Genomic DNA, 20,805 nt, shown 5'->3' with positions numbered 1-20,805 from the left:
CACGCCCAAAGATTTTATGGCCCATTTGATATAATCATACTTTTTTTAATTAGTGATAACTTTAAAACATGTATTTAGGCCTCAGAGATTTATTTGAATTTGTTGAGCATTTCCACCCCTCGCCAAAATTAATAACTCGTTTATTCTTTTGCAAATCTCAAATTAGATGTATTTTATTCAAGTATAAGCAAATATTATTTGGATGATCGATCGATGTATGATGATAATAATATAATATATATGTATTATCCTATGTAGTGCTTGGGCTTTCGCTTGCTTTTTATATATTTTAAATGTTGCAGTTGTATTATTATAATATAGTTATCAAGAGCAGTTGTCATTTGTTCTTGTGGTTGTGTGTTTTCTAATTTAGAATCCAAGTTGTGTAAAACGTATAAATTGATTTATTGTTTGGTTTGGGATTGTGGTTGGTGAATTGTTTAATCGACCTCCTCGATGGTTGGGCCAGCACCGCCGGCTCCAGCAGCGCCAGGAGCAGCACCAGCTCCGGGCATACCCCCAGGCATACCGGGCATGCCACCAGGAGCACCACCAGCGCTCTGGTACAACTTGGTGATGATTGGGTTGCAAACGCCCTCCAACTCCTTCTGGCGGTGCTCGTATTCCTCCTTGTCGGCCAGCTGATTGGCATCCAGCCACTTGATGGTCTCGTTGCACTTATCCAGGATGGTGGTGCGATCCGAGTCGGAAATCTTGCTCTTCAGATTCTCCTCATCCAGTGTGGCCTTCATGTTGAAGCAGTACGACTCCAGACCGTTCTTGGCAGAGATGGTCTCCTTCTGCTTCTCGTCCTCGTTACGGTACTTCTCAGCCTCGTTGACCATGCGTTCAATATCCTCCTTGGACAGACGACCCTTGTCGTTGGTGATGGTGATCTTGTTCTCCTTATTGGTCGAACGCTCAAGAGCGGTGACATTCAGAATACCGTTGGCATCAATGTCGAAGGTCACCTCAATCTGGGGAACGCCGCGTGGTGCGGGTGGAATGCCCGACAGCTCGAATTTGCCCAGCAGATTATTGTCCTTGGTCATGGCACGCTCACCTTCGTAGACCTGGATCAACACACCGGGCTGGTTGTCTGAGTAGGTGGTGAAGGTCTGGGTCTGCTTTGTGGGGATGGTGGTGTTGCGCTTGATCAACACGCTCATCACGCCGCCAGCGGTCTCGATACCCAGCGACAGGGGGGTGACATCGAGCAGCAACAGATCCTGCACTTCCTGCGACTTGTCGCCGTGCAAGATAGCAGCCTGGACGGCAGCACCATAAGCAACAGCCTCATCGGGATTGATGGACTTGTTCAGCTCCTTGCCGTTGAACAGATCCTGCAATAGGCGCTGCACCTTGGGGATACGGGTGGAGCCACCGACCAACACAATATCGTGAATGGCCGACTTGTCCAACTTAGCATCACGCAATGCCTTCTCCACAGGGTCCATGGTGCTGCGGAACAGATCAGCGTTCAGCTCCTCGAAACGAGCACGCGTGATCGAGGTGTAGAAATCGGTACCCTCGAACAGCGAATCGATCTCAATGCTCGCCTGGGTAGATGAGGAAAGAGTACGCTTTGCACGCTCACAGGCAGTGCGCAGACGACGCAGAGCACGCTTGTTGGTGGTCAGATCTTTCTTGTGCTTGCGCTTGAACTCCTGCACAAAGTGAGTGACTAGACGATTGTCGAAATCCTCACCACCCAAATGGGTGTCACCAGCAGTAGATTTGACCTCGAAGATGCCGTCATCAATCGAAAGAATGGAGACATCAAAAGTACCACCGCCCAAATCGAAAATCAACACATTACGCTCGCCAACAGCCTTCTTGTCCAGGCCATAGGCGATGGCCGCGGCAGTTGGCTCATTGATAATACGCAATACGTTCAAACCGGCGATGGTGCCAGCATCCTTGGTTGCCTGACGCTGTGAATCGTTGAAATAGGCGGGCACAGTGATGACGGCATTGGTAACCGTCTTGCCCAGGTACGCCTCGGCGGTCTCCTTCATCTTGGTCAACACCATGGAGGAGATCTCCTCGGGGAAGAAAGTCTTCTTCTCATCCTTGTACGTAACCTCGATCTTGGGCTTGCCATCAACGTTCACGACCTCGAAAGGCCAGTGCTTCATATCAGACTGCACGGCCGCATCATCGAATTTGCGACCAATCAGACGCTTAGCATCGAAGATTGTTTGGGTTGGGTTCATGGCCACCTGGTTCTTGGCGGCGTCACCAATCAAACGCTCCGTCTCCGTGAAGGCAACATAAGATGGGGTGGTACGATTACCCTGATCGTTGGCAATGATCTCAACCTTGCCATGCTGGAACACACCCACGCAAGAGTAGGTTGTGCCCAAATCAATACCAACAGCTGGAGCCTTAGACATCTGCAATAAATATAAAAAAAATGTCTAAATTTTAGAAGAGTTTCTATACGTAAATATTGTTTATTTCTCCTTCGTTTTTGTGATTTGGAAATTGAAAGCAGTCTCAAAGACAGAATTTACTGTCATTACGGGCATTTCAGTGACGTGTTGTATTGTATTGTAAAAAATCAATCGATTCAGTATTCCTTTGAGGACTATGGACTTTACACATACATTTCTTTTATTTACATTTTTGATGATGATCAATAATTATCTAGTTTAGTAGGTATACATTTATACGTTTAAATATTTGTTTTCATTAACAAACTTTTTAATACTTATTTAAAAGCAAAGGCTACAGCCCCGTCCATGAAATAAAAGTTAATGTTCTGATCATTTTCAGACCTTTTACGTAAAATTTCTCATGCAACGGAAACAGGTTGTTGCTAATGTCAGAGCGAAATCCAAAAACGGTGAAACGTGAGGTAAATGACTAATTTATATGACCGAGGCACGTATGTACAATTTATTATGTATACATGCTCAAGCCAAAAAAAAAAAAACACAAAGATAACAAAAGTGTTGAAGTTCAGCTGCAATTGCAGCTGCTAAATTTCAAGGGATGGAAGTACCGCATGGACAAAGTCGAAAATTCTGGAATACTATAAACCACAAACACATACACATACGCATAAACATATGCATGTATCTAGATGTATATGTATAGAGAACCACGCCGTTGCCAGACTGATAAGTTTGCACCCTGTACTGTGCGCATGAACGGGACGGCAATAGTATACAAGCACGCGCGCGCTAAATTTTCATACGTTTTGACATGTTTTATTCCAACAACGCATACAAAGGTATAGTTTAAAATGCCGGTTAGCAACGCGTTTTTTAGTATAAAAAATAAAAATAGCTAAAATCCAAACACTTGCCAAAGATGTTTCTTTATTTTTAGCGAAATATTTTTAAATTATAATATAAATCCAGACGTCAGTAGCTGAATTCTATTATGACTCATAATGAGTAGGCAGGCGAATGGAAAATTTGTATGTGTGTGTGATGCGGCAATTTTTCAATGGAATATTCCAGCAATTTCAAATAAACTTGCCAATTTCGAGAAGTCATTAACTATTGATGTATACATAATTTACAATGCACGCCGCAGTGCTCTGTTTATTGGAAGTCCCGAGTGTCGCAGAAAAATCGAATGACGCAATATAGGCACACATATTTAAATACGCGAATTTATGCACTACATGCTGTCCATGTATTTTTGTCCGTATTCTAAAGTTCAGTCACTTGCAGCCATAATTTTTTTCTTTATACAGTTCAATAGCAAAGACGTATTCAAAATGACCCCAAAATTACTTGCACCTAACATAAAATTATTGATTTTAGTCGTAAGACACATGGAAGACAATGGAAATTTTTTTTGAGGTCAAACCCACGCGGCAATGACCACGTGCCAAATTTAGAGTGCATTTTAATGCATGAATGCTTGGGAAAATTGTTAAATTCTAATTATAACACTTACCTTTTTCTTTTGTTCAGTTGAAATGTACTAAATATATGAATAACCGTGTAATTGCTACTTCACTTTGTCTCACTTAAATTTCTTTCTGCCGAACCGACACTCAAACGTTCGATCAAACTGGCGCTTGTATTAGGAATAATGATGGCGTACGACTGTGCCTTTACTTATAAAGCGGCTTGCCCTGCTCTGGAAAATTCTAATATATTAACTTTCACGATGTGGCAAGGCTGGCTGAAAACAATGTTGCCCTAATGACGCTCAGTGTTAATCGAAAATATCCAATTCTGCAGCCCTGCGTACTATGTTAACGCTGCTCAGCCGGTAATATACGCGCCAAACGCGCAAATTCAAAAATAAATTTATGACACGTCTAAGTTATAAATCAATAGGTGGTGATATCAAGACCCCACATCGAATCTGTCAAGTAGTTAATGGCATTCAGCTTATCAGCAATATTTAGTTGATAATGACAGGATTAGAATAGTAAGTGGGCTTTCCTATTGCTGTTTGTGCACTTTATCAATAGATTAGTGCATATGTTTTAAATATATACCTTTTATCGCACAACTTATCGTAACGATCTGCAAATACATATGCGACAAGCGATTTATAACCAATAAACAGAGTGGAACACCTTTGAAACGTTTCTATTTATTTATTGCTAAATTCATTATGCATATTAATTAGCCTTATTAAGGAGCAGGAAGCTTACAATCCGGTTCTACGCCTTCAAAAATAGGTGGTTTTCCACTGCCACCTCCTCCAATAATACCTTGCAGAATTCCCGACAGTTTGCTATTGATCAGCTGTAAGGGATGTAAATTATTAATTTAATTAATTATTAGTATATATATAATACACACCGCTTCGACTTTTGCAACAACTTTGGCCTGCTCATAATTCCATACATCACCCAATAATTCAACACCCATTTCGTTAATTAGATCATGCAGAAACAAATCAATTCGCTCTTCCTCCATTAAGTTTTCAAAATTAACTTTTAAATCTCCTAAAAGGATATCTATTTGCAAATCTGTGATGGATAAGGAGGACGACAGTTTCAGTTTCCATGAAATTTCAAGAGAAAAGGCTTTCACCAATACTCTGGACATTGAAGAAGAGATAGATTTAACAAAAAGTTTTTTTTTATATATAATCTCTATATTACTTACTCTGCATTGCCATCGCCAGCCAAATTTACAATATACGCTAAGGAACCTTTGGCAGTGTAAAGAGACTTCAAATAAGTGTATGGAAAGGTAACTTTAATTGTGCTACGAAAGCCAGGCACGGCATTTATTTTTAATGTATCTACAACAAAATCTGAAAGTCCTTTAAGTTGAAAGTCCTCAATGGAACCAGTAAAGCTGAATTTAAATAAATATCAATATACATTTATTACGTAAATTAAATAGGTGTCACTCACTCGACAAGGTATTGGTTATTCACAGCTGTCTCGGCAGGACCTAGTTCAAGTGGATCCAATGCAGGCAACCCCAAATTGGGTATCGGGTGACACATGCGCATACGAAACTCCTCTAGAAATTCCAATATTGCAGCCTCATAGATGCACACAACAGGCGAAAGGCAGCAATAAAGAGAGGCCGTGGCTAATAGCAGGCGCAATGTGTGACCCGACTGCATTTCGTTCGCTTAGGGCTAAAGCACGCAACTGAACTGCTTAGCCAAAAGTATTTGGTTTTTGTCAAGTGCTACCGTTTCCAGTTCCCGTTATGAATGTCAAGATACGATTAATACAAATTCGTTATATACCCTATCCTTATCACTGTATATTGGCGTAGCTGTTTTGCAAATAACAGAAAAATACGCTCAATTTTATATTGAGTGGTGTATAGGAGATATTCTGGGCTATCATTATACTCTTGTCTTTGAGGTATAGTTCCTTCATACAAAATATTTAAGCTATTTTGATATCAAGACCAAAAGCTTATCACCAAAACCTGGTGGGGCCTGAAACGTGTAAATCCAACATCAATTCTATTCTTATCAATAAACACAAATTTTTGATTAACACGACTTTTTATTTGTGTTTAACCATTGAACAATAATCTCTACGCTTCTGTTCGGTTAATCGCTTCAATGACTGTTATCAAAAACGTAAGAGTTAAATATGTACGTAATATGTATATGCAACACTTACAACTAAGTTCAGTAAATATGTATGCTTATGCTAAACTTGTTCTGGCGGCTGTTGCAAATGAGCAGGCAGCTGTTGTAGTTCCGTCTTGGCTGCTTGTAGCGCCACACCCTCGGGCAAATTGCGCTCGATGTACTCTAGAAAAGTGTCCAGTGTCGATCCCGTTAGCTTGTGGAAGTTCATATAACGAAAATGAGTTCGTATCTCATATTGAACGCGATGCTTCTTATAAATGTGCACGGACTTCAGTAGAGTCATTCGTTCATGGTGTGCCTTGCGGGGGCTCCAACTTTAAATGTACGATACAAAGCATTGAAATTAAAACTGCACATTTATAGTTCGTAAAAGAGAATAGACACACTTACCATTTGCCCAATTCAATGCCCAAATGCTCCGCCGCGGTTGTGGCGAACCAGGTATAACTTTTCAGAACAGCTGGATCAATTCCTCGCAGCTCAATTTCCAATTTGCTGTAGAGCTTATCGGGTTCGCCTGAATTGACAGCAGAAGAAGCATCAGCGGTGATCGAAGATGTATTTGTTACTGTGCTGCTTAGAGCAGAGGCAAAGCGCGTAGGCTGGGTCAAACGTAAACTCTTCAATACCTAAATAGTCACAGTTCAAACCAAAATATTAGTTCTAATAAATAAAAAATAAATTGAGCTACGCACCTGAAGCATGTTGTTATTAACAGAGTTATGCAAGTGAAGGGATGCGAAAAGTAAATTAGTTATCGATAGTTTAATAACATTTGCCGGGGTGTGGAAACACTGTTCCTTCCCGCACGTGCTGCTGTCTAAGAGCGCCTTTAAACTATTTGGTGTTGTTGATAAATTGGTTGATATTTATAAATATGGATAACCCAGAAATTAAAGGTAAATTTATATACAAACATATCATGAATATATCTCCAATCTGATTTTCAATAATAGCTAGTGAGTCCAGCTCTGATGAGGAGGCATTCGAGGACATCGATGATAATGAAGAAATTGAAGACGCCGACGACGAAGGAGAGCCAACAACTTGTTTATTTTGCACTCAAGTTTTTTCCAGTGTCGATCCGGCGATCGAGCATTTGAATAGCCAGCATAAGGTGAATTTGGCGCAGCTTAAGCAGAAATTCCAAATGGATCAGTATGCATTCATTAAGTTAATAAATTACATACGTGGAGGTCGAATAACTGCTGAGCAGCTTCTCCAAACCAAACAACCAGAATGGAATGATGAGAAATATTTAAAGCCCATTCAGTACGAGTCGTGGCTTTGCTACGACTACGATGCTATCACAACTGATGCTCCACAGGCAGCAGCGAGCGTACCCGAGTTGCTGCAACGCATTGCCGAGCAAGGACAATTGCTGCAACAAGCCAGCGAAGATATGGAACGCATGCGCAACGACTACAGAGATCTGTTACAGAAAGTGCACAGCGAGGGAAAGGATACCGCAGCAACCAATAATGGAGTTGTGCGTAATGCTCCATCTTTTGACAAGGAATATTTCAATAGCTATTCACACTTTGGTATACACCATGAAATGCTCAGCGATACGGTAGGATATTACATATTAACTAACTCTGTATGACCATTATTTTTGATATTATTTCTATTACTATTCCTTAAATAGGTTCGCACTAGCACCTACCGCTCTGCGCTAATGGAAAACCAGAAATATTTGAATGGAAAGTCCGTTTTGGATGTGGGCTGTGGCACGGGCATACTCTCCATATTTGCATCTCAAGCTGGCGCTAAAAACGTCGTTGGCATTGACAATTCAGAGATTGTATATACTGCAATGGATATCGTCAGGTAAGCCAAGCATCGTTAAGCATTTCAATTAGTTAATGAACAGATTTTTGATGATTATAAATAAATTTGTAGATATATTATTTTTTATTATAACTAAAACCTTTTGTATAAATTAAATAAAATTCGTCTCTGGTATATAATCTTATTAGAATTAAATAAGAATAAGGGAAAATTGTTGATTTAACGATTATAAATAATCTGTAATTGAATATACAAAACTTTTAAACTAATTTAGCCATTTAATACTTAATACCTTAAATCATCTCTCCTTAACAGAAAAAATAAAGTTAAGAATGTGCAGCTCATTAAAGGTCGATTGGAGGACACTGAACTGCCCGAGGCCAAGTACGATGTCATCATATCGGAATGGATGGGCTATTTTCTGCTCTACGAGGCCATGTTGGACACGATTATCTATGCACGCGAAAACCATCTGAATCCCAATGGGAAAATTCTACCCAATCGCTGCACACTCCATTTGGTGGGCATAAATGAGACGCTGCATGAGCAGCACGTAGAGTTCTGGTCAGATGTGTATGGAGTGGATATGAGTGATCTGCGTAAGCGCAGCATAGAGGAGCCGCTGATTGAGGTGGTCAACCCAGAGCACATACTAACCGACAGCCAAGAAATAGCCAGCTTTGATATGATGACCGTTGATCTGAGCTATTCGAATTTTTCGCATGAATTCCATTTGAAGTGCACCCAAACGGGCAAGCTGGCTGCCTTTGTGGGTTACTTTGACACATTCTTTGATCTGGACAAGCAAATCATGTTCAGTACTTCGCCAGCTGCGACGCCCACACATTGGAAACAGACGGTCTTCTTCATGGACCAGCCACAAGCGGTGGAGAAGGATCAGGTGATAAGCGGAAAGATCATGTCGAGGCGACACCAAGGAGATGCTCGTGCCTTACGCGTGGACATTGAGGCGTTCGGCAAACTGTTTAAATACACTGTTGATTAATTTGTTGGTCTTCAGATTGTTTTAATGCAAGATTTGTTTTGTAGACAAAATGTGAACTTAATTAATTGTAAAAGTATGTAATATATAAATTAAAATGAGTACACGTCGCCGGGTAAGCTGGTTTCGTGCTTAGAGCCAAGAAAACAATTTCTTTCACATATATTTCTTATGGGAGGTTTGGAAACATGCCAAAAACAGAAGTCGAAAGCGGGCCTTAAGCCGTATTGGTTTCCAGATCGGAGGCGGGTATCTCGGGCTCCTCATCATTGTACACATTCTCGGCCATTTGCCACACTTGCATGATATTATCCTCTGACACGGAGCAGATGATCCATGGCTCATTCGGATTCCAAGAGAAATCGCTGATTTTGGCCGTGTGGCCGCCGTGGATGAATAGCAGCTCCGGTGGCCCATCTTCGGCATCTTCAGAGCTCTGCTCCTCGCCAATTTTCGACAAATCCCACACATGGAGGCGTCGATCGGTACCAGAGGAGGCCAAAATGGTCTCATTGTGAGGGGACCATTGCACCTGGAAGATCTCATCCTTGTGCGACTCGAAGGAATGTAGTTTCAGCTTCAGATTACGCAAATCCCACAACGCAACCGTCTTGTCCGCCGAGCCGGTGGCCAATATGAACTCGGAGTACGGATTAAAGCTTAAACAATTCACCTCAGCCGTATGCGCATCCACAGTGTGCGATGGCTTCGATGTGTTGTTGTTACGCGTATCCCAAATCATGAGTTTTTGATCATCGGCCACCGAGCCAAAAAGTGATTCGTGCAGCAAATGCCAAGCGACATCCTCAACGACGGCCGTATGCCCAGTAAATATATTTTTCGCATCAATGACGCGATGTTCCTTGGGTGTGGCATTGATGTCCCACAAGCAGATAGTATGATCATCAGAGGCCGAGAGCAAATAGCCTAAAGAAAGAGCACGAAATAAGTCAATATGCATGGAATATAACTAAAGTTAGAAATATAGAAAATTATAAAAAAGCAATCTCCTCTTAAGCTTAATATGTCTATCTATTATCTAATTTATTAGTGTATATTTAATATTTTGTGATTACCATTCAAATTGGGATTCCAGGAGAGACCGTAGCCTTCCTTTTGATGTCCACGCAAACGTAGGTCAGGCTGGCATTCGCCGGATGGTTCAGGTTTGCTTGGATGCTTTGTGTAGTCAAATACGAGAACATCACTCGATGGAGTTTTCGTTGCAATGACGCAAGCATTTTGGGGCATGTAGCGTGCCCGGTTCACTTCACCTTCGTGATTGATTTTGATTTCAATTTCAATTTTCCCGCACACTGAACCAAAGCCACCAAACTCTCCCTTCTCATTGTCATAGTGGGAGCCATCAAATTGAGCATCCTCACTGGGCAGCTGGACGCTGGCAATAAGTAAATGGTTCTGCTCATCCGAAGTGTGTGTGCCCAAAATGAGGCGATGCACAGAGTAATCCTTGCCATCCTGTTTGGTCACATCCGGCAGCCATTGGGCCGTCAGCGAGGGCCACTCCAGAGCGTGGGTCATGACCAAATCATATAGAAATGGAGTGTTCTTCTTCCATATCTTGTATTCTTCGTTGATCACACGTTCCTCGACGGCATCGTCAAAGGATTCCGCTGCTTATAAACCAAAATGTTAGTTTTAATTATCATTTTAATCGAAATTGTCATATTTATTAATTACCATTATCGCTGCGATCCACCATTTTGACACACGCAGCTAAATTATATTTTCACGCAAATTTTTGTGCGCGTCGCAAAATTCAGGCGCCAAAACAACAAAGCGGCGGCGGTAAAAGCGTGTGCGCAAAGTCGGCAAAAGTTTTCAGTTTAAGCGATCTTGGGCCGCAAGTAAACGTTCTGCTTAACAATGCAAAACTTGAAATAACACTTTAAATGCGTTTACAGCAATTGCATATGCCCTTACACTTTTTGCAACAATACTTCCAGCAAAAAGTGAAGAAATTATTTTTCCTCTTCTTTTTTTTTGTGCAAGCGCGTCGGCTGCTAGTTGCGACAGAGATGAGTGGAAATCTTATCGACAGTGAAGGGAACAGTCCGATAGATCAAAAAATTCTTGGTACATAAAACCCGTTGTCGATTGTTGGCCTATGTCACTGACCAAACAGTTGTTGCCTATGTACATGTGTGGAGCAATTATGTTAACATATCTAGTCTAGAAAAAATAGTAATTTTATTATTGGTAAATTAATCATTTATCAATATACATATTTTTCACAATTTTCTTTTTATGGAAATGCTTAGTGCAAAATATCTTTATTGCTAATAACAAGATTCAATGACTCAAATGGTAATGGATCACTAGAAATATCGTTTATCCGTTGTTTGCCAACACTGAATAAATAAATTGCCGCCGAAACAAGACAATCCGAAGAAAATAAACATAAAATAATGCCTGAACAAGTAGAATCAAGTCCAAAACTGAATGTAAGCAGTGAGATTAAGTCACCAACTTATGATTTAACCAAGTTCCACCTCAAACGAATACTCAGCAATAATAGCAAATGCAAGAGTATAACATTACTTGGCACTTTCCCGGATATATCAGAAACTGATGCTGCAATTGTTGTTTTTGAGAAAAATGGTTAGTAATTCGTATGTGTCTTTAAAAAATGTTAAATGTCTATTTTTGCAGCTTATCGTGAGAGTGACGTGGCAACTGAAGTGCCGGCAGATCAGGATGCCGACTCGAGTCCGAAGCCAAGTTACTTTAGCACGGATTTGCAAGTCCGCACCGATTTTATAAATAATATTTACGCGAGTTTTCAGTGTGTGCCCACCCAGGAGCTGTGTAGTAAGTAATTGTAACTGTTTTGCCTAACAAACACTAAAACATTACTCTTTTAATAGCCGTGAAGGGTACAGTGATTTATCCAGCCACTGAGAAACATATTGAGAAATATTCCATATGCCAGAAGTATATAATAAATGAAACCCCAGATCTCTACGAATCCATTACGTTGCCGTACATCACCTCAAGCCAATTCTCGTTGGACTGGGTGTACAATATTCTGGAACACAAGCAGGAAACTGAACGTATTGTATTTGAGGATAAGCATCCAGAGAATGGCTTTGTCCTCCTTCCTGATCTCAAGTGGGATGGACGCAATGTGGAGACCTTGTATTTGCTGGGAATAGTACGCAAGCGCGATATTAAGTCTTTGCGTGATCTCAATGCGAGCCACTTGCCCTTGTTGCGCAATTTGCGAGAGTCGGCCAAGCAGGCAATACTTGAACGTTACGGCCTGAATCCTAACCAGCTGCGAATGTACTTCCATTATCAACCGTCATTCTACCATCTGCATGTACATATCAATCCGCTTAGAAACGACGCACCTGGCATCTGGTGTGAGAAATCGCACATGCTGGATACTGTCATCAACAATTTGGAACTGATGCCTGATTACTATCAGCGAGCCAGCCTGCCCTTTGTTTTATACGAGGGCAACAAGTTGTTGGAATTATATGACAAACAGTTGGAGGTCCGCCAAGTCGTAGCGCAGGAGCTGAGCGAGGCTGACGAAGCGCCCGAAGCTTTTACAGACGATGAGCCCGAAGAGGGACGGGAATGCAAGCGCATCAAGCTGAGCACTCCTCAGGAGTCCACTGAGGCGGAACTTCTTGAAATGCCGTGTGCCTAAAATTGGATCTATTGATTATCAACCTGGTTTGGTATAATAGTAAAAATAAACGTACAAAAGCACTCAATCAATATTTGTGTTGTCAGTTTTTTGCTTTCTTTATTTATTTAGTTAATTATTTATTTATTTAATAATAGTGTCGCTATGTCTGTTGTGTATTTGTTGTTGTTGTAGTTGTGGCTGCTTTATGCTACGATCCGTCAGTGTTTTGCTTTATTTGTGGTCTTTTCTTTTGTATTCTAATATTTGTAATACGTTGAAATACATTTACTGCGTTTGGGGACATTTTTGCTCTTTCATCATCTTGCTCGTTAACTACCAGAAATGTATGTATGTATATATGCATCAATAAAAACCATATACATATTCTTTTTGAGTGCCTAAATGCTATTTCGAAATGAGTCGAATTTTTTTGTTTGCTCTTGGTTTTCATGGGGCTGCTGCCTTTGCAAGTGTCTTTAACTTTTTTTGTTTAATATTTCTTTTATTTTTATTTCGTTTTAGATTAGATTTTCTAGCGGTATATTCGAGAATGCCGAATTCGATTCGGGATTTTCGAAAGTCGTGCTAAGCGAATGCTTTGATTTTATAAGCTCGTCTCTGGCTTACGAGTTAAAGCAGTGGCTTATGTATGTATGTGTGTGTGGTTGCATGTGAGTCGTTCATGTGTGTATGTGTGGAGTCGGTGTAGGATACACGTCGGAAATCTCTTGCCTGGAAGCCTTGTACAACATCGTTTAAATACATATACATACGCAAATACATAAACACATACATGATATACATACATTATAGATGCATATATATAAATACATACGTGTATGCATATATATAAAAATAACAAAAATAATAGTAGCAATAAAATCGTAGAGTGTAATTATTTCATTCCAATAATAAAAACAATGCGCACCCCGCCGGCTTTGCCCGAATACTTTCATCATCATCTTCAATTGCTGTGACTGTTGCTGCTGTTCTGGATCGGCGCACCCTCCGCATCAGCTGGCTCTTGTGGCACGTACATGACGGCCGCGCTGGGCGAAGTGTTCACGGACATGCTGGACGTCATCGTTTTGTCTGCATCCGAGATGGACCAGTTCCGTTCCAGCTGCTCCAGTGCAGCCATCGTGGCCGTTGTGGTGACACCGGCGCCAGAGCTCTCTGCGCCGGCGCCATCACTGAGGACGCCTGCACGTAGCGTCTCCTCGAGTAGGGCCTGAATCTTGTCCTGATCATCTAGATGGACAAAACCCAGGCGCACCAATTCGCTGGTCAAATCCGCTGCCGTATCCTCCTCGTTCACCTGACACGTCAACTGCCGATTCATTTTGTCATCCATGCGCAACAGTATTGTCATCAGTATATCGTTGCTATCCTCCTTCAGCTTCTTCACGCTGCACATCATGTTCACGATTCGGCGCGATTCGGTATCCACTGGCTCCGGCGTCTCCGACTTGACTGAGTCGGCACGTTCCGGGGACGCGGCACGCGAACGAAAATGTGGCGGCTTCTTGCCGCTGTACGTGATTAGCGGATAGACACCATATTTAACATCTTCGACAAACTTTTCCAGCTTGTCGGCCCCGGTCACATCCGACAGTCGAAATTGTACCTCATTGCCGGACTTTTTCAGCTGTGCCATTATCACATCCGGGTGATTGTAGCGCTGCATCAGTCCGTCGAAGGCTGTTTCCGAGAACATGGTTCGGTTGGCGGGCGAGAAGACCAGACAGTGGGCGGCCAAAAGTTTTAGTGCATGCACCTGTTGGGAGAACCCAAATTTATACAGTTCTATCTGACAAAAACTAGTTCAAAACAAAAAAACCAAAAAAAAAAAAAAAATTGTTTAACAAGTATCGAACTCGGAAGAGTACTTTAGTTGACAAGATATTCTATATAGATTACGTTTTTATTGACTTGGAGACGAGCTTAGGTCGTTTGATTTGCTTTTATACAAGTAACAATGGCTCCTGATCCACATCGTTGCTTCTAATGCAAGATTACTTTAGCAGAGAGATATAATAATATATTCTCTTCATTTTCAACAATGAATGATCGATGCTCTAAGCAGTTTACAGTTCCTAAAATTGATTCTCTAAGCTATCTAGTTTGTTCTTCTTTCAAAATTAATAAAAATATTCTTTTCTTTGCACTAAACTACTTATTCAATAATTACAGAGCTGTAAGCAACACATGACAGACTTGAGAGTTCTATATTTCTTTCGTGCACTCACCTCAAAGAGTAGTGGATGAAATAGCAAGTCGCTGGCACTTGGTCGATCTTGTGGGTTGGGATTGAGACACTTCAGTATCAGATCACGCTGCAGATCATTGTCCAAGCTGTTGATTGTGCGCAGTATGGTCTCCTCGTTGATGGCAGTCGATTCGCTGTTGCTAGACTGTGGCTGGATCTCCAGCGCGGCCATTTCCAAGGCGCACATACCAAAAGCATAGATGTCCACGGCGGCTGTCAGCTGCTCGGCGGCCCCATATTCGGGTGCATGGAAGTAGTGGGCACCACGCTCGCGCTCCCGTTCGGGCAACTGGTCAAGATGCTGACGGCGCACGCTGTAATGGACCGCATCTGGTACCACCGAGCCGATTTTGACCAGACCATTGTGCTGTATGAAAATGCTATCACAGGTTAGATTGCCATGAATGATGGGCGGCGAGCAGGAATGCAAATAACTGAGCGCGGACAGGATCTGTGTGCACCAGCGGCGCCATGATTCAAGCGGCAATCGCTTGGCATTGCGCTTGGTGCGCTTGAGGAACTGTTTCAACGAGCCGGACGACATGTACTCCGTGATGAAGATGACGCGCGGTCGCTCCGCATTCAGCGTGTCTGTCCAGTAGCGATGGAATTTCACAATATTCTGATGGTCCAGCTGCAGCAGATTGTCAAACACTTGACGCATCTTGTCCTCCTGAGTTTTGAGCTCCTGCAGCTGCGCATATTGCACCTCATTCCAAACGACTTCAACACCCTCCTCGGTGTCCATGGCCAGATGCACACAATCGATCCCTGGCACATCGCGCTGATCGACCTCTTCGCGTCTTTTTAGCCACCGACCACATGGTGACTCCTCCAATATTTCGCTCTCATCCTCTGAGTCATCGCCAGACTCGCGAGGCGATGAGTCCACAGCCAAGTTGTTGACACCACCATCCCCAGCTGTTGATGCAGTTGCTGTTGTTGTGCTGGAAGCGCCCACTATGTGCGGTGCGGTTCCACCTCCAGGTGCAGCAGCAGACGCCGGCTGTCCAGTGGAGCTCTGAGCTGCCGTTGTCGATGCGGATGTCAGATTGATGCTGCTGGCAATTGTGGTGGTGCCCGGTGAGGGATTAATTGCATTTGGATTCGTTTCATCCACGACGCTACCGCTGCTGCCGGCATTTGCTTGGCTATTTGACATTAGGGCGCGGTCGTCGTGTGTTGCTTACAAAAGCAGTTGAGCCGCTGTTGCTGTTGCTTCTACTAATGCCCTTGTTGTTGTAGTTGCTTCTTGTGTTGTTGTTGTTGTCGTTGTAGATTTTAGCTCACTATTTACTTGAAATCGTGGCTCTGTGTTTGCTCTGCCTCAACTAAACCTGCCGCTGTCGTCGCCGCTGCCGCCGCTGCTGCTCCACAGCCGCAACTTCTACCCACACACTCACATACACACATACACAAGCACGTACTCTCCGCTACCACCCTTCTCTTGCACTACCTTTGACTCTTCAGCCGTTGTTCAATAACACACCGTATTGCTGAACCTTCTTTTCTTGCCGTTTGTGCCTGCGACTGTCAATGCCTTTTGATGCAGCAGCTAAAAGAATTAACTAACTGCGCTTATTGGTCCTGATGTGCGGTCGTTTTGGCTTGTTTAGGCGTTTTTTTCACGCTTTTAAAACACCCAAAAAATGTGAGTAAATCGATGCATCGATGCTATCGATAATTATTAGCCGATGTATCGATATTACGATGTTTTATATGCAATGTTGAAAACGAATACAAGCTTAGAAGATAACATTTTAAGAATACGAATATGACGTCACACAAGTCATGGGAGCATATCATTTGCACTGAGCTTTAAATATATATATATATAAAAAAATAACAATTAATATTGAATGTAATGTGTTTGGCCTGTACCTAAACAGTTTCTCAAAAGGCTAAGAGGCAACGTAATATTTCTCCAGCTTTCGGTTTTTAGGACGGAGTGAAGAGAAAACAACGACATTGGCAAGAAAATTAATCGCTAGTGCCATTGCACATCACTAACGCTATCGAAATCTGGGAGCTCCTTCAGCTTGCACTTGCGGCATTTAAAAATTGTAAAAGACTCACTATATTTTATTAAATATACATTTTAACCATGGATAGTATAATTGGGCGCAGCCAGTTTGTGTCAGAAACTGCGAATCTTTTTACAGATGAAAAAACGGCAACAGCGCGTGCGAAGGTTGGTAGATGCTTTCGTGTCGAATTTGATGCGCTCATGTTATTTGAAACCTTGTTTATTTATCTTAGGTTGTGGAATGGTGCAATGAATTCGTGACAGCAAATGCTACGTTGAAATGTGAACTGCTGGTTAAAGTGCAGGAAATAGTGCTTAGTTCGTGTGTAGAGCTGGCAGAGGAGTTCTTGGAGCCGGTGCTCTCACTGGCACACGATCAAAACCAAGAGGTGCGAAAGCAAGTGGTCTCTTTTATTGAACAGATATGGTGGGCATATATCCTTGAAATACATAATTGCACAAAGTATAATGATGTTCGCTTTCAGTAAGGTTAAAGTGGAGCTTCTACCCTATGTAATTAATGTGATATCTATGATGCTGCGAGACAGTTCAGCTCAAGTCATTAAACGTGTTATCCAGGCTTGTGGCAGCATCTATAAAAACGGACTGCAATATCTATGCAGCTTGACTGATCCTAGCGACAGCGCTGAGCAAGCATGGAATGTCTTAAGTTTGATAAAGGCACAAATTCTGGACATGATTGACAATGAAAACGATGGCATACGCACGAATGCCATCAAATTTCTAGAGGGCGTCATCATACTTCAAAGTTATGCGGATGAGGACAGCATGAAGCGAGAGGGCGACTTCTCACTGGCCGATGTGCCGGAACATTGCAAACTTATCCGGCGTCAAAAGTTGCAAGACGAAGGCACCAACATCTTTGACATTATGCTGCAGTTCCATGGAACTACGCACATCTCGTCGGTGAATCTGATTGCCTGTACGAGTAGTCTATGTACGGTGGCCAAAATGCGGCCCATTTTTATGGGCTCTGTTGTTGAGGCCTTTCGACAGCTCAACAACAATTTGCCGCCCACACTGACAGACTCTCAAGTTAGTTCTGTAAGAAAGAGTTTGCGTCTTCAGCTCCAAATGCTTCTCAAGTTGCGCGGCTCATTCGAGTTTGCTGGAACAATACGTAATATATTAATGGATTTGGGAGCTAGTGCGAGCGAGATACAAAAATTGCTGCCCAAAATGGATAAGCAAGAGATGGCGCGCAGGCAGAAACGAATACTAGAAAATGCAGCACAGAGTTTGGCTAAAAAAGCGCGTCTGGTCGAGCAGGAGCGACATCCGCAACAGCCACAAGAAATGGAACTTGATGAGGAAGAGCTAGAGAGGCAGCGTCAGAAGAGTACGCGTGTGAACGAAAAATTCCTGGCAGAGCACTTGCGCTCCACGGAAACAGTGGTGAATTTGGTTATTGAGTTTTTACCCTCTCTGCCGGATGCGGCAACTCCGAAATTCTTGGCAGAGTACACGCCCATCAAGCAGCTGTCATTGCCGCAGCAAGTGAGCAACATTTCCCATCTGTTTGGGCAGCAGCTGACGGAGATGCGCATGGGACCCGGCTCGGCTGCATTCAGCAAAGAGCCGCCCATGAAGCCAAAGAGTCAGTCTAGTATTGCCATTGCCGATCCAGAGCCTCTGGCCATGGATGTGGATGATGCACAAGGAAAGCTTAGTGAACAGGAGCTGCAGCGCAAAGAAGAAGCGACGAAGAAACTACGCGAGACCATGGAACGTTCCAAGGGCGAACAGACGGTCATTGAGCGAATGAAAGAGCGCGCCAAGACGCTCAAGTTGCAGGAGATCACCAAACCCCTTCCACGCAATACTAAAGAGAAGTTTCTCTTAGATGCCATCATAAGGATCCTCAACTCAGAGCGGCAGTGCATCATGGGCGGCGTGGCGGCCAAGCGACGTAAATTAGTGACTGTTATTGCGGCCACATTTCCCGACAATGTGCGCTATAGCATCATGGAATTCATACTAGCTGATATCAAGCAGCGCATAGATCTGGCCTTCTCTTGGCTTTTTGAGGAATACTCGCTGCTGCAAGGCTTTACGCGTCATACGTATGTGAAGACAGAGAATCGTCCAGATCATGCCTACAACGAATTATTGAATAAGCTAATTAGTGGCATCAATGAGCGTTGCGAGTATAAGGACAGAATCATTTTGCTACGCCGCCTCTTTCTAGAGGCTCCCATACTGCCCGAGGAGGCGATTGTGCAGCTGGTTAAGTTATGCCTGGTCGAAGAATTCATGCATCACGGCTTGGAGATAGTCAAGGATCTTGCCGTGCTAAGACCTCCGCGTAAAAATCGTTTCGTACGCGTGCTCCTCAACTATGCCGTTCATGAGCGCGCCGATCTACGGGAGCGTGCTTTGGGCCACTTGATTACCATTTATCATGTGCACAAGATTGTTCCAGCGCGCATCGATGAGTTCGCTTTGGAGTGGCTACAATTTGTGGTTGCTGAAACACCACCGAATGCCATATTTTCGGCAGATTACGGCAGACCGACGCCGGAGGTGGCTTGGAAAGAAGATACTGCCAAGGTGTGCCTGCTCCTGGCTCTCGCGCTGCTGCCCTACAATCCGGAAGGTAAGCGTCATCAGATAGCACCATGCTCAACAAATCGTAACTCATTCCTTTGCAGTTTATCTGGAGAAGATTTGTCAAGTGTTTATGGAGACATCTGCAGAGCTAAAGCGGACCATACTACGCAGCTTGGATGCCCCTATCAAGAAGCTGGGCGTCGAGTCTCCGGCGCTGCTCAAGCTGCTGGAGGACTGTCCGAAGGGCTTGGAAACGCTGGTGATACGCATTATTTACATCTTGACCGAACGCGTGCCCACGCCACATCCCGAGCTGGTCCAGCGCGTTCGTGATCTCTACCAAAACAAAGTCAAGGACGTGCGTGTGCTAATACCCATTTTGAGTGGCTTATCGCGCTCTGAGCTAATCGCTGTGTTGCCCAAGCTAATAAAGCTCAATCAGGCTGTTGTCAAAGAAGTCTTTAATCGTTTGCTTGGTATTGGTGCCGAGTTTGCTCACCAACAGATGGCGATATCACCCACAGAATTGCTAGTAGCTCTCCACACAATCGACACTAATGTGTGGGATCTAAAGTCAATAGTGAAGGCCACTTCACTGTGCCTAGCCGAGCGCGAGGTGTACACACAAGAAGTGCTGATGGCAGTGCTGCAGCAACTGGTAGAGATGATGCCTGTGCCTACGCTCATGATGCGCACCACTATACAGAGCCTGACGCTGTGGCCGCGTCTCTCAAACTTTGTACTGAATTTGTTGCAGCGCCTAATACTGAAGCAAGTGTGGCGCCAAAAGGTCATCTGGGAGGGCTTTCTTAAGACTGTGCAGCGCCTCAAGCCGCAGTCTCTACCCGTACTGCTTCAGCTCCCGCCACCACAATTGGCAGACGCACTGCAGCAGTGCCCGGACCTCAGACCTCAATTGCTTGAATACGCGGAGAGCATTCAGGACGAGCCAATGAGCGGCATCACTCAGCAGATACTGGATATTATTAGCGGCAAATCGGTTGATGTTTTTGTGACGGTTAGTTTTATGACCTAATATTAATAATCATGTTCTAAAGTGTTTGAATTTTCTTTTGCAGGACGAAAGTGGTGGCTACATAAATCCAGACAACATCAAGAAGGAGTTGGTAGATTCCTCAGAAATGAACATTATTTCTACTGTTCCCGTTTTGACTTCAGTGCCAGTTGCTGCACCACAGCCCGTACCCGCACCCGCACCACAGCCAGTGCCGGCGCCCGTTCTAGGGGATTTAAATCAGCCGTTGCCACCTGGCGAGGATTAGTCATAGTTTAGTTCTAGTTTATTCTGTTTTGTTTAATATATACATTCGGTGTTTTAGTAAACCAAATCAAATGGCAATGCAAATATGTGTTCTGCAGCTCTACTTTCAAAGCTTCCTTCCACCTTGGTCTCTTTGTCAGGTAATCACAGAAAT

The 20,805-nt window shown here is 43.2% G+C and overlaps 8 protein-coding genes and 1 long non-coding RNA gene across 11 annotated transcripts; 4 read left to right on the top strand and 5 right to left on the bottom strand.

Annotated features, from left to right (window-relative positions):
* Positions 1-139: 139 nt before the first annotated feature.
* Positions 140-4,123, bottom strand: Hsc70-4 (Heat shock protein 70 cognate 4). The gene is made up of 2 exons (XM_018099591.3): positions 3,916-4,123; positions 140-2,396 (listed from the first exon to the last, which is right to left on the bottom strand). Exon 2 carries the CDS (start codon positions 2,394-2,396, stop codon positions 441-443), a length of 1,956 nt encoding a protein of 651 aa, XP_017955080.1. The 5' UTR covers positions 3,916-4,123; the 3' UTR covers positions 140-440.
* LOC149092280 (uncharacterized) lies at positions 2,451-3,329 on the top strand. Its single transcript, XR_016196219.1, has 2 exons — positions 2,451-2,657; positions 2,779-3,329. It is a non-coding gene; the product is annotated as an uncharacterized LOC149092280 (long non-coding RNA).
* Positions 4,124-4,550: 427 nt separating the features above from the next.
* On the bottom strand, positions 4,551-5,681 carry LOC108659491 (uncharacterized). The gene is made up of 4 exons (XM_018112448.3): positions 5,342-5,681; positions 5,088-5,282; positions 4,779-5,019; positions 4,551-4,721 (listed from the first exon to the last, which is right to left on the bottom strand). Exons 1-4 carry the CDS (start codon positions 5,557-5,559, stop codon positions 4,608-4,610), a joined length of 768 nt encoding a protein of 255 aa, XP_017967937.1. The 5' UTR covers positions 5,560-5,681; the 3' UTR covers positions 4,551-4,607.
* Positions 5,682-5,936: 255 nt separating this feature from the next.
* Positions 5,937-6,841, bottom strand: mRpS10 (mitochondrial ribosomal protein S10). The gene is made up of 3 exons (XM_018100338.3): positions 6,744-6,841; positions 6,439-6,677; positions 5,937-6,362 (listed from the first exon to the last, which is right to left on the bottom strand). The coding sequence occupies exons 1-3, from the start codon at positions 6,750-6,752 to the stop codon at positions 6,107-6,109; spliced, it is 504 nt and encodes a 167-aa protein (XP_017955827.1). The 5' UTR covers positions 6,753-6,841; the 3' UTR covers positions 5,937-6,106.
* Art3 (arginine methyltransferase 3) lies at positions 6,812-8,992 on the top strand. Its single transcript, XM_018099773.3, has 4 exons — positions 6,812-6,947; positions 7,005-7,621; positions 7,697-7,878; positions 8,155-8,992. The coding sequence occupies exons 1-4, from the start codon at positions 6,926-6,928 to the stop codon at positions 8,843-8,845; spliced, it is 1,512 nt and encodes a 503-aa protein (XP_017955262.1). The 5' UTR covers positions 6,812-6,925; the 3' UTR covers positions 8,846-8,992.
* On the bottom strand, positions 8,846-10,928 carry Caf1-55 (chromatin assembly factor 1 p55 subunit). 3 transcript variants are annotated; one of them, XM_018100027.3, is made up of 4 exons: positions 10,787-10,928; positions 10,544-10,719; positions 9,919-10,479; positions 8,846-9,769 (listed from the first exon to the last, which is right to left on the bottom strand). In XM_018100027.3, exons 2-4 carry the CDS (start codon positions 10,563-10,565, stop codon positions 9,060-9,062), a joined length of 1,293 nt encoding a protein of 430 aa, XP_017955516.1. In that variant the 5' UTR covers positions 10,566-10,719; positions 10,787-10,928; the 3' UTR covers positions 8,846-9,059. The 3 variants fall into 3 exon arrangements, with proteins under 3 accessions (XP_017955516.1, XP_017955508.1, XP_017955524.1); XM_018100019.3 differs by having other exon boundaries at positions 10,544-10,905; XM_018100035.3 differs by having other exon boundaries at positions 9,919-10,476; positions 10,544-10,904.
* A 243-nt stretch (positions 10,929-11,171) lies between these two features.
* Positions 11,172-12,594, top strand: Dcps (Decapping enzyme, scavenger). Its single transcript, XM_018100090.3, has 3 exons — positions 11,172-11,464; positions 11,516-11,674; positions 11,731-12,594. The coding sequence occupies exons 1-3, from the start codon at positions 11,272-11,274 to the stop codon at positions 12,519-12,521; spliced, it is 1,143 nt and encodes a 380-aa protein (XP_017955579.1). The 5' UTR covers positions 11,172-11,271; the 3' UTR covers positions 12,522-12,594.
* A 777-nt stretch (positions 12,595-13,371) lies between these two features.
* Positions 13,372-16,472, bottom strand: Madm (MLF1-adaptor molecule). The gene is made up of 2 exons (XM_018099578.3): positions 14,753-16,472; positions 13,372-14,280 (listed from the first exon to the last, which is right to left on the bottom strand). Exons 1-2 carry the CDS (start codon positions 15,932-15,934, stop codon positions 13,468-13,470), a joined length of 1,995 nt encoding a protein of 664 aa, XP_017955067.1. The 5' UTR covers positions 15,935-16,472; the 3' UTR covers positions 13,372-13,467.
* Positions 16,473-16,757: 285 nt separating this feature from the next.
* Sym (symplekin scaffold protein) lies at positions 16,758-20,735 on the top strand. The gene is made up of 5 exons (XM_018099467.3): positions 16,758-16,963; positions 17,032-17,225; positions 17,284-19,415; positions 19,471-20,387; positions 20,449-20,735. Exons 1-5 carry the CDS (start codon positions 16,877-16,879, stop codon positions 20,650-20,652), a joined length of 3,534 nt encoding a protein of 1,177 aa, XP_017954956.1. The 5' UTR covers positions 16,758-16,876; the 3' UTR covers positions 20,653-20,735.
* The last annotated feature ends 70 nt before the right edge of the window (positions 20,736-20,805 follow it).

This window comes from Drosophila navojoa, chromosome 2 (genome assembly GCF_054131105.1).
Source record: "Drosophila navojoa isolate 15081-1374.11 chromosome 2, UAZ_NAV_1.0, whole genome shotgun sequence".
NCBI lineage: Eukaryota > Metazoa > Arthropoda > Insecta > Diptera > Drosophilidae > Drosophila > Drosophila navojoa.
The sequence above is the reverse complement of the archived record's forward strand: the minus strand, read 5'-3'. Positions and strand labels throughout refer to the sequence as shown.

Bases quoted from the DNA above. Each gene is read 5' to 3' on its own strand.
- Hsc70-4 (XM_018099591.3), bottom strand. From the start codon at position 2,396: ATGTCTAAGGCTCCAGCTGTTGGTATTGATTTGGGCACAACCTACTCT.
- LOC108659491 (XM_018112448.3), bottom strand. From the start codon at position 5,559: ATGCAGTCGGGTCACACATTGCGCCTGCTATTAGCCACGGCCTCTCTT. The intron at 5,283-5,341 runs GTGAGTGACACC...ATTTAAATTCAG, and splicing joins AATAACCAATACCTTGTCGA to CTTTACTGGTTCCATTGAGG. The intron at 4,722-4,778 runs GTGTGTATTATA...CATCCCTTACAG, and splicing joins TTGTTGCAAAAGTCGAAGCG to CTGATCAATAGCAAACTGTC.
- mRpS10 (XM_018100338.3), bottom strand. The intron at 6,363-6,438 runs GTAAGTGTGTCT...GTACATTTAAAG, and splicing joins GGCATTGAATTGGGCAAATG to TTGGAGCCCCCGCAAGGCAC.
- Art3 (XM_018099773.3), top strand. From the start codon at position 6,926: ATGGATAACCCAGAAATTAAAG. The intron at 6,948-7,004 runs GTAAATTTATAT...TTTCAATAATAG, and splicing joins GGATAACCCAGAAATTAAAG to CTAGTGAGTCCAGCTCTGAT. The intron at 7,622-7,696 runs GTAGGATATTAC...TTCCTTAAATAG, and splicing joins ATGAAATGCTCAGCGATACG to GTTCGCACTAGCACCTACCG.
- Caf1-55 (XM_018100027.3), bottom strand. From the start codon at position 10,565: ATGGTGGATCGCAGCGATAATG. The intron at 10,480-10,543 runs GTAATTAATAAA...TTGGTTTATAAG, and splicing joins GGTGGATCGCAGCGATAATG to CAGCGGAATCCTTTGACGAT. The intron at 9,770-9,918 runs GTAATCACAAAA...CTCTTTCTTTAG, and splicing joins CTGGAATCCCAATTTGAATG to GCTATTTGCTCTCGGCCTCT.
- Dcps (XM_018100090.3), top strand. From the start codon at position 11,272: ATGCCTGAACAAGTAGAATCAAGTCCAAAACTGAATGTAAGCAGTGAG. The intron at 11,465-11,515 runs GTTAGTAATTCG...CTATTTTTGCAG, and splicing joins TGTTGTTTTTGAGAAAAATG to CTTATCGTGAGAGTGACGTG. The intron at 11,675-11,730 runs GTAAGTAATTGT...CTCTTTTAATAG, and splicing joins GCCCACCCAGGAGCTGTGTA to CCGTGAAGGGTACAGTGATT.
- Madm (XM_018099578.3), bottom strand. From the start codon at position 15,934: ATGTCAAATAGCCAAGCAAATGCCGGCAGCAGCGGTAGCGTCGTGGAT. The intron at 14,281-14,752 runs GTGAGTGCACGA...TTCTCCCAACAG, and splicing joins TTCATCCACTACTCTTTGAG to GTGCATGCACTAAAACTTTT.
- Sym (XM_018099467.3), top strand. From the start codon at position 16,877: ATGGATAGTATAATTGGGCGCAGCCAGTTTGTGTCAGAAACTGCGAAT. The intron at 19,416-19,470 runs GTAAGCGTCATC...ATTCCTTTGCAG, and splicing joins GCTGCCCTACAATCCGGAAG to TTTATCTGGAGAAGATTTGT. The intron at 20,388-20,448 runs GTTAGTTTTATG...TTTCTTTTGCAG, and splicing joins CGGTTGATGTTTTTGTGACG to GACGAAAGTGGTGGCTACAT.